An 11,085-nucleotide genomic window follows, 5' to 3' on the forward strand; every position below is an offset into this window, starting at 1 on the left:
AACATGGTTGCTTTCTCCCAAAAACAGTGTCATGCCTCTTCTGCACTGCACACTATTCCATCGGCCCATGTCTCTACTGCACTGCACACTATTCCATAGGCGCTGGTCTCTGCTGCACTGCACACTATTCCATCAGCGCTGGTCTCTGCTGCACTGCACACTATTCCATCAGTACTGGTCTCTGCTGCACTGCACACTATTCCATCAGTACTGGTCTCTGCTGCACCGCACACTATTCCATCAGCGCTGGTCTCTGCTGCACTGCACACTATTCCATCAGCACTGGTCTCTGCTGCACTGCACACTATTCCATCAGTACTGGTCTCTGCTGCACTGCACACTATTCCATCGGCCCATGTCTCTGCTGCACTGCACACTATTCAATCGGCCCATGTCTCTGCTGCACTGCACACTATTCCATCGGTGCTGGTCTCTGATGTACTGCACACTATTCCATCGGTGCTGGTCTCTGCTGTACTGCACACTATTCCATTGGTTCTGGTCTATGATGTACTGCACACTATTCCATCGGTGCTGGTCTCTGCTGCACTGCACACTATTCCATCGGTGCTGGTCTCTGCTGCACCGCACACTATTCCATCAGCACTGGTCTCTGCTGCACTGCACACTATTCCATCAGTACTGGTCTCTGCTGCACCGCACACTATTCCATCGGTGCTGGTCTCTGCTGCACTGCACACTATTCCATCAGTACTGGTCTCTGCTGCACTGCACACTATTCCATCGGTGCTGGTCTCTGCTGCACTGCACACTATTCCATCAGTGCTGGTCTCTGCTGCACCGCACACTATTCCATCAGCACTGGTCTCTGCTGCACTGCACACTATTCCATCAGCGCTGCACACTATTCCATCAGCGCTGCTGCACTGCACACTATTCCATCGGTGCTGGTCTCTGCTGCACACTATTCCATCAGCGCTGGTCTCTGCTGCACCGCACACTATTCCATCAGCGCTGGTCTCCGCTGCACCGCACACTATTCCATCAGCGCTGGTCTCTGCTGCACTGCATACTATTCCATCAGTGCTGGTCTCTGCTGCACTGCAGTGCTATATGAGTTTAATTAGTCTTTTTAAGAGCTAATATAATGAAGTCTTTATTTCGAGAACGCAGACAGTTGAGGGAAACAATCTGTGCGGCATAGTCTTTGTGGCACCGCACACTATTCCATCAGCGCTGGTCTCTGCTGCACTGCACACTATTCCATCAGCGCTGGTCTCTGCTGCACTGCACACTATTCCATCAGCGCTGGTCTCTTCTGCACTGCACACTATTCCATCAGCGCTGGTCTCTGCTGCACTGCACACTATTCCATAGGCGCTGGTCTCTGCTGCACTGCACACTATTCCATCAGCGCTGGTCTCTGCTGCACTGCACACTATTCCATCGGTGCTGGTCTCTGCTGCACCGCACACTATTCCATCAGCGCTGGTCTCTGCTGTACTGCACACTATTCCATCAGCGCTGGTCTCTGCTGCACTGCACACTATTCCATCAGCACTGGTCTCCTCGGCACTGCACACTATTCCATCAGCGCTGGTCTCTGCTGCACTGCACACTATTCCATCAGCGCTGGTCTCTGCTGCACTGCACACTATTCCATCAGTACTGGTCTCTGCTGCACTGCACACTATTCCATCAGCGCTGGTCTCCTCGGCACTGCACACTATTCCATCAGCGCTGGTCTCTGCTGCACTGCACACTATTCCATCAGCGCTGGTCTCCTCGGCACTGCACACTATTCCATCAGCGCTGGTCTCTGCTGCACTGCACACTATTCCATCAGCGCTGGTCTCTGCTGCACTGCACACTATTCCATCAGCGCTGGTCTCTGCTGCACTGCACACTATTCCATCAGCGCTGGTCTCCTCGGCACTGCACACTATTCCATCAGCGCTGGTGTCTGCTGCACCGCACACTATTCCATCAGCGCTGGTCTCTGCTGCACTGCACACTATTCCATCAGCACTGGTCTCCTCGGCACTGCACACTATTCCATCAGCGCTGGTCTCTGCTGCACTGCACACTATTCCATCAGCGCTGGTCTCCTCGGCACTGCACACTATTCCATCAGCGCTGGTGTCTGCTGCACCGCACACTATTCCATCAGTACCGATCTCTGCTGCACTGCACACTATTCCATCAGCGCTGGTCTCTGCTGCACCGCACACTATTCCATCAGTACTGGTCTCTGCTGCACTGCAGTGCTATATGAGTTTAATTAGTCTTTTTAAGAGCTAATATAATGAAGTCTTTATTTCGAGAACGCAGACAGTTGAGGGAAACAATCTGTGCGGCATAGTCTTTGTGGCATATGTGTTTTATCATTTATCCTGTCACCCATATTGTTGTGTTTTACGTCTTTTTCCAGGCGTACTGCGCAGTCATTGGGATTACAATGCTTCTGCTAAATCACTCGCTTTCATTTCCTTTTTCACTGACCTCTCACATAAATTGACCAAATCAGATTAGAAGAAGATATTCTCATATTCAGCAATAGAAGGGACAATAACAAATGCTGCACAATTCCACTCACTTAATATCATAGAGAAGAGTGGATGTTAAGCTGCATTTACACATTTGATGAATTCATATCTAATGGAAATAATGGAAATCAGTAGAATTATTGTACATATGCCACCATTTATTACACCAGCCACAATATCGCACTGACCTTATTAGCCCCATCATGAAGGCCATTTAATAAGCGTAAAGCAGGAGGATATTGAATCATGTGCCTGCAGGAAGACACCAGAGTCCCTACAGCTCCACACTAAAGAACCATAAGTACTCTCTGTGCAGATGTATAGCGCTTAGATGGTTGACATATTATACAGATGTCTTCTCCTCTAGAGAACCAATGGTTCTAGGGGAGAATACATCTATAAAGTGGCATCTAATCCAATAGCATACCCCATCATTCATTTTATTTCAGATATATATCGAAACTGACATAAGAAACTATATGAAACTAGAGACATAAATATTTGCTGCTGGTGGCAAGAACAGACACAGCAAAGTGATTATACAAAACCTTACACTTTTATGTGTAGTAAGTTTGTGGTCAGTGACAGTATTCCAGACATTCTTATGGTGGTCTAGATTGGTTAAAGGGGTTATCCAGCATTAGACGAACATGGCCACTTTCTTCCAGAGACAGCACCACTCTTGTTTCCAGGTTGGGTGCAGGTTTTGGAACTCAGTTTCATTGAAGTGAATGGAGCATAATTGCAAACCGCACCTGAACTGGAGACAAGAGTCATGTTGTTTATGTAAGAAAGTGGCCATGTTTTTCTTATACCTATTACTAGAGATAAGCAAAGTGGGCTTCCTTTAGGTTCGTATAAACCCAAGCCATTGAGCTGAGATCCGCCTTGAGAAGATGGATGCAGCCAAATGCCATAGGCTGTATCCATGTTTTCCAGGCCGTCCTCGCGATGTATGCCTCTTCTCTACGGAATGGTCAGACAGTGGGATTCAAAAGCTGATGGTTTGGCTTTGTATGTAAATTAACAAGGCCTGCTTTACTCATCTCTACCTAATACCTCTGGTGGTCTCTGATAAAAATAGGTTATAAACATTATACAGTATGTTCTTGTTATGGGTCAATATGTTACATCCCTAGCGGTCTGTAGTACTTTATATATATAATTATTATTCTTTAGATTGTTTAAGATAGTTCATGTGGAAAACTACCTAGTAGGGGGACCAGTCTAACTAATGGGGGCAACTAACTACTAGGGGTCCTGTCCTGGTAGGCAAGCTTCCTACCCACTTACTTTACTGTGCGAGACACCGTGTCATTTGGGGCAGTAAAGGTAGAGAACAGGTAAAGGTGTATCTAGTAAAGTGAGTAGCATAAGATGTCTGCCAACAAAACACAGTAATCACTGAACTCAAGGAGAACAGCGAAAAAAATTCCAATGAAGTACTCAATCAAGAGTCTCCACTGACAGCATAAGATGTCTGTCCAGCAAGTTCTGATGCAATGATCTTTGGCTGGAAGAAGTCATCATGGTGGCCTGCGCTGGATAGAGAAGAAAAGGGAAAGTGAACAGCTCCAATCAGAGAACGCCATCTGTGAGTCAGTGGATGTAACTGCACTCATTTATACTCTATAGTAGTAAATGACTGCGGTCATGGTGTGGCAGTATTAGTTAGGTATTATGTAGTGGTATCATTGCTAATATATTATGCGTTTTGTTCAGTAGCAGTAACGATGTAAATTTCATTACTGAATGGTGGTAATATTTCCTATATCACTATATATTCTGTGATGAAGGATGCCTTGTGCTCTGATACTTTAAGATCCTAGCAATGCCCCTGATGTAAATAATATGGTATATACTGTGTTTTCACTAAAATACGACATCCTCCTAAAATAAGACCCCCCGCTATCCCACCAACTAGGCTGAAGTAACACAACCCCTGAAAATGAGGCACACCCCCTCAAAATAATGCATCCTCTGAAAGTTAGCCACGACCTGCTGCAGAGCCGAAAGCGCCCCCCCCCCCTCCCCCATGCTAGTCACCTAATTACCTCATGGACCCTCAACAGCAACGCTGGCCTGCAGCATGCCACCCGCTCCACCGCATGTCCCACTGTACGCTCCTGATCCTCTCCTAGGTTGGTGAGTGAGCCGGAGGGGAGAGCCGGGAGGAGGGGGGCAGGGGGAGAGCTGCGGGCAGAAAACATTCCCCGAAAATAAGACATAGGGGGAGATTTATCAGACTGGTGTAAAGTAGAATTGTCCAAATTGCCCCTAGCAACCAATCAGATTCCACCTTTCATTTTTCAAAGACTCTGTGAGGAATGAAAAGTGGAATCTGATTGGTTGCTAGGGGCAACTGAGCCAGTTCTACTTAATACCAGGCACTGTCTTATTTTCAGGGAAACACGGTAGCTTAATTGCATATATTTGCTTTATCTCCCACTTTGAGTGATATGTGGTACCCTGGTCCAGGAACCCTTATAAACAATTATATGAGCTCCCCTTCTGTCTATAATATAATAAAATTCAGTATTGTGTAAACTATGGGATACAGCTTTACAGCTTTACTATAAACTCATACACAGTGAAAGCTACTTTTGAATGGCATTCCATGTCAACATATGTTTATCTGCTAAAATAGATATCACATAAATAAAATCAGTGATCAGTGTATTCTAAATGATGACATCCTAAGAGACATCAAACAAGTATGATTGATTTACGCAGTGTCTGTGATGAAAATTGTGGAAATAAAATAGGCCTTACCCAATTAAACTGAGATTGTAGACTATAACGGATTAGTGTGTGCAGCTGGCAGATACACAGTCAGCATATACCACGTGATATACATATGTGCCTGGATTCGGAAAGATGCTCTGGAATGTCATATTAACCTTGCACACTGGGACTCTACTGGTGAATTCATTAGCCCCAGTTTGTCACCTAGTGAACCTAATTATCCAGCACACAAATGAGATTTTATTTAAGTAACGGGCTGGCATACAAATGAGCCATTTTCACATTGCTTTTAAATCTTATTTTGTGTTTATATCAAAATAACATTTAAAGGGGTTCTCCTCTTCACCCAATAGGTAAGGAATAGAGGGGCTATACATATGTGGCTGGAGCATACATAGTCATAGACTTACCTAAGAGTGTCACTGTGTCAGGTGCTTTGTGCCAGCATACATTTTATTTATTGGATAGGAAAGTGAAGCAGCCTGTGGTGTCCTACACATACGTCATTACATTACATCCAATAGCATCCTTGTCACTGAATGGCTACAGTGACATACAGTGGATTTATCAAAACTGGCGTACTCTTATTAGGCCCCACCCCCTTTCACCCCGGGCCAAATTCACTAAGAGGTGCGCACCTCTAAGTGAACCTGGCTGGGCAGCTGAACCTCCATCCGGCATACCAAATCTTGATTTGGATCAGGATTTATGCCTGCGAGTAGGCATAAATCATGATAAGTGAAGCCCACCTTACCGCATACCCCCTACCCGCCCATCGGGCAGGCGGGCGATATGGCAGGCGAATCTCTACCCCACAGACACTGTGGTGCAGCAACAATGGTTGCCACACAGCCAGGCCTGTATTTAGAGTTCATGCTGCCCTAGGCACTTTGCACGCCGAGGCGCCCCCCCCCCGGCACTGGCTGGTTACATGCATGATATATACCCTTTGCCGCTCTGCTTGATGCCCGCTATTCTCATCAAACAGACGTGATGGAGGAAGGAAGGAGGCTGGGGACGTCTTAGTTTGTGGACCGCTTCTGTCCAGTTTGGGACTGGGGTACCTGGGGCCCACCAGAGGAAATAATCCTTGGGGCCCATCAATATAGAACCAGTGAGACACGACACGCTGACCCCGTCCTTTCCTGGATTCATCTGTATCTGTGACATATACCTTTTTCAGTCGAACTAAAACTCTCAGAACCCCCTACACTTATACAGCTCTCAGGGTATGCTGGGAGTTTTAGTCTCTGAGAAGACAACCCTGTAATAAATCACTGTGTGCAGAGTCTTCTGGTGGCTGCAATCTGTGGGTGACAACCATCAGCCCTGAAGGTCCAGTAATACATCTGTCTACACTGTACTACAACTCCCAGCATATCCTGAGGGCTGCAGACTGTCAGTACATGCTGGGAGTTGTAGTGTCTGCAGTAGTTGTAGTTGGGTCCTATACACTGGATGCTTTGTGGCATATAAGAATACATAGATCTGTGGGGGCTCAGTGCAGGGAAGTGACCCCAGAACAGCACTTTTTGTTCTATCCCCTATTAGTGAATGTTCTGGGGTCACGTCCCTGCACTGAGCCCCCACAGATCTATGTATTCTGATCTCCCACAAAGCATCCAGTGTATAATTCACCTAGGATCCAACTACAACAGCTGCAGGCACTACAACTCCCAGCATGTACTGACAGTCTGCAGCCCTCAGCATATGCTGGGAGTTGTAGTGCCTGCAGCTGTTGTAGTTGGGTCCTAGCTTAAAAGTTTGCGCTAGTGTACTGTAGTGACTGCAGGGCTGTGTCAGTACACTACCGCAAACAATACACTGACCCAATGGTACACAGGCTCTGCACACGATAGAAGTGATTACAGTGCAGTTACTAATGACTCACAGGTGACGTCTTCTCCGATTGGCGTCGCTCACTTTTTTGCTTTCTTCTCCATCTGGCGCAGCATCATGAAGACTTCTCCGACCAAAACTCGTCTGCAGGCGGGCAGCTGGGGTGACGGTGAGGGGGAGCAGCTAGGGGTGGCAGGGGGAGAGTCTAGGGAGGCAGAGGGAGAAGCTAGGGTGGCTGGGAGAAGATGGGGCAGCTGGGGTGGCAGGGGGAGAAGAAGTGGGGACAGGCGGAGGAGAAGGGGGCAGGAGAAGATGGGGTGATAGGCAGGGCAAGAAGCTGGGGGGAAGGGAGAGCAGCTGGGGGGCAAGGGAGAAGCTGGGGTAGCAGGGGGAGCAGCAGTGGAACAGGCGGAGGAGCAGATGGGGGCAGGGGGAGAAGCTGGGGGGGCAGGGAGAGGAGATGGGGGTGCAGAGGGAGAGGCTGGGGGGTGCAGGAGGAGAAGCTAGGGGGTGCAGAAGGACAGGCTGGGGGGTGCTGGAGGAAGGGCGGGGGGGTGCTGGGGGAGAGGCTGTGGGGGTGCTGGGGGTTGCTAGGGGAGACAACTTCTCTCCTGTTCGGCGCGATGACGTCACGTGCGTCGCTGCCGAGCGGGAGAGAAGGACTGCGGGGCTGCAGCTGTGAGCTTCCGGCCTGTGATAGAGGCAGTGTGTGCCCACCGGAAGCTCACTGGAAGCTGCACAGCAACATCCCCTCTCCCCCCCCCCCCCCCCCCCCGGGCGGCGGACTAGGCACCCGTGGTCCGGTGCCTACGGCAGCAGGGGAGATTTTTTTTTTTTTTTTTTATAAAAAAATTTTTTTGTTTCCTGCGGGTGCCGCCCCCCGAAGGGCGCCGCCCTAGGCACCGGACCACGGGTGCCTAGTGGCAAATACGGCCCTGCACACAGCATCACACTAGTGTGAATAGGTAGATAAGCTCACCTTATGCTCTCATCTTGGTGTGGTACAATGCGGTGGCCATTGTTGCTGCAACGTAGTGTCTGTGGGGTGGCCCAGAGCTATCGTTCATAGACTCGCCCCAACGACCGCTCGTTAACGAGCACTTAACGATTTTTTTAAGCGAACGATAACACATAATACGTGTGGGAACGTGAACAATATCTGTAGTGTAATGATTTTTTTGCGGTCGTTACATGGTCATTTAAAACGTGGAGAAATGTAGGTAGACATTTCAAGAACGACTGAAAGATTTTTTATTCAACGAAAAGATTAGCGAATTATTGTTGAAAGACCAATGATTTTTTTTCGACATGTTGAAAAAAAATAGTGAACGACTCAACGGCGATTTCGCTGTTGTCGTTCGCTCGTTTACAGCTATTCCACAGAACGAATATCGTTAACGAGCGGTCGTTTGAATTATGAACAATAATCGTTCGAAAAAGTTCAGTGGAATAGGGCCTTAATTATGTTAGTTGTACTGAGAAGCAGTGGTCAGTGTTTAGCATTGTGGATGTACGGCCATGTCTCTTTTTCCACTTGTAGAAATACCTGCAGGAACAGAACCTGACTTCACATACAACTAGTATCACTTCTAGGAAGTAGTTAACATTTTTGTCATTTTTATTTCTCTAAAAAATTATGAAGTAGCAACTTTCCAATGAATGTCCTGGATCAACAATAGCAGCTTAAATGTCCAAGTTATTGATAGCCCGGCTATGGACAATTGACTATGATTAAGTTTAGACAGTTATAAAAATTGTAGCAAAGGAAAAAAAAAAGTCTTGTTTTATTTGGTCCCAACGATTTTCTCTACATTGCAGCGTAAAACATAAAAGTGACCTCCCGTGTTCCATAAATGTCTCCGACTACCGCTATAAACGCAGAACTAGGTCATTTAGCTGGGACAGATGTGGTCAATGCAGTAAATATCAAGCAGCTTTGACAGCGATGTGCAGTTATTGAAGTCTTCATCTGAAAAGTGGAGCTTTTAATAAAGATTTGGCTAATTTACTTGTGAAGATAAAAAGTAAAGCGTATTATTTTGGAAGGAAATCATTTGTTTTCTGTCAGTTTAAACCCATAAGCTTCTTAAAAAAAAGTTATCTGCTTCCAATTAAGTTCTGCAAAGTTTTATCCTGAAAAATTACAGACAGCCTTGTGACTGTGTAATTCCATTCATATGTGAATGGCACTAGAGAAATATTATAGTATTTTTAGAAATCTTTTTATTAAAATAATACAAGAAACCTAATATGGGAAGAAACCCACATGTGCAGAATTAATTTCTTATATAACAAGTCAAAAAAGGCGGCCAGTGGGTGCGGGTGGGGAATTAACTACAAAAGAATGAATAGATGGGCAATACTGCCTATAGCAGTGCTTCTCAATTCCAGTCCTCATGGCCGCCAACAGGTCATGTTTTGCGGATTTCCTTAGTATTTCACAGGTGATATAATTATGCTCAGGTATTATCACAGGTGTTCTTTGTATGGGAGATCTTCAAAACATGACCTGTTGGTGGGCCATGAGGACTGGAATTGAGAAGCAATGGTCTTATAGGACGAATCTCTACATGGCAGATACTACCTAGTGGGAGGCCTATTAGGCAGCACATAGTGGACCTAACTACTAAAGGGGTCTAGGAAAGGAAATGCTAAAGAGGACATAGCCGCTCATTGCTTCTCCTGTGGGTTTTCCACATGTGCATGAGACCACTGCATGGCAAGGCAGCCCATACTAGGTGCAATAAAAGATGAATGTTCAGCACTCCAGAAAAATTTGTTTTTATTTGTTAAAAGGGCACTCCATAGTCCACATCCACACAGATGTGGACTATGGAGTGTTTTTTTTTTAACAAATAAAGACATTGTGGATTGGAATTCTGATGGAGTGCTGGAATTCATTGTTTAGTAAAGGAAATGTGAACAACTCTGATGAGAGAAGATGTCACCTGTGAGTCACTGGAAGTTACTGCACTGTAATCACTTACATGGTGTGAAGAGCCTGTGTACCATTGGTGAGTGTATGGGTGGGAATATTGGTCTTTGCATAGTGGATTTTATTTAGTAGTGGTATTATGGTATGTGATGTTTATGGTACAAACAATGAACAGACAATCCTCTGATAACCTCTGGTGCTCTAAAGAGATTTATTAATGGACCTTTGGGGCTGATGGTTGTGATTCACAGATTGCAGCCACTAGGAGCCTCTACACACTTATCAGTTCACCTATTTATGTTATTGACATTTAGTAAAAGGCTGTCCTCTCAGAAAGTAAAACTCCCAGCATTCATGGGGAGCTTCATATGTTTTGGGTATCCTGAGAGTTGTAATTTGGAGTCGAGATCACAGATACAGTTAAATACACAATGCATGCCATTTCTCATTGGGTCTTCATCGGAAGCCCCCAGGATCAATTCCACTGGTGGGCTGTAGGTGCTGCAGTCTTGACACTGACAGTACACATTGACACTTCTAGCCACCCATTTCCTGACAATGAAAATGATTTGAGAGTTTTAGCTACTAGCTGCTATTGTTGTTTTAATAGTTATATTGATCCCAAGAAAATCAAACATAAAGAAAAAATCATTGTGAAACATTTCCCCTATACCTCGGTGTTCTGCAGGGAAATGAAAGCTAGCGTAGTCTCGGAGACTAATTCCAGGTCATTCTTCTCTTTGCCATCCATGCTATTGTGTGAGATGCATTTACACCTTTTGTGCTGTATTGACTAAAATACATGTATACTCTTGTAATCTATGTGAACATTGAAAGGAAAATAATTGACCTTGGATCTGAATCGGAAGATGACTGTTTATTGCCGAGCACAAACAAAATGGAAATCCATTCATTTCCTGGAATGCAGAACCTGGCTTGGATATAAGTAAAAGCTCTGTACTGTACCATTCATATATGTAGTGTCCTTGTACAAATTATATTTTATTCAAATGCACACCTATATAACATGTCATTGAAAGAGTCAAAGGTTAATTTCAT

At 45.7% G+C, this 11,085-nt stretch overlaps 1 protein-coding gene across 1 annotated transcript; it reads right to left on the bottom strand.

The window, feature by feature from the left end:
- Positions 1-503: 503 nt before the first annotated feature.
- LOC138794149 (sialidase-like) lies at positions 504-10,777 on the bottom strand. Its single transcript, XM_069972917.1, has 3 exons — positions 10,700-10,777; positions 1,185-2,228; positions 504-1,070 (listed from the first exon to the last, which is right to left on the bottom strand). Exons 1-3 carry the CDS (start codon positions 10,775-10,777, stop codon positions 504-506), a joined length of 1,689 nt encoding a protein of 562 aa, XP_069829018.1.
- Positions 10,778-11,085: the final 308 nt, after the last annotated feature.

This window comes from Dendropsophus ebraccatus, chromosome 5, assembly GCF_027789765.1.
Source record: "Dendropsophus ebraccatus isolate aDenEbr1 chromosome 5, aDenEbr1.pat, whole genome shotgun sequence".
In the NCBI taxonomy this organism is placed as follows: domain Eukaryota; kingdom Metazoa; phylum Chordata; class Amphibia; order Anura; family Hylidae; genus Dendropsophus; species Dendropsophus ebraccatus.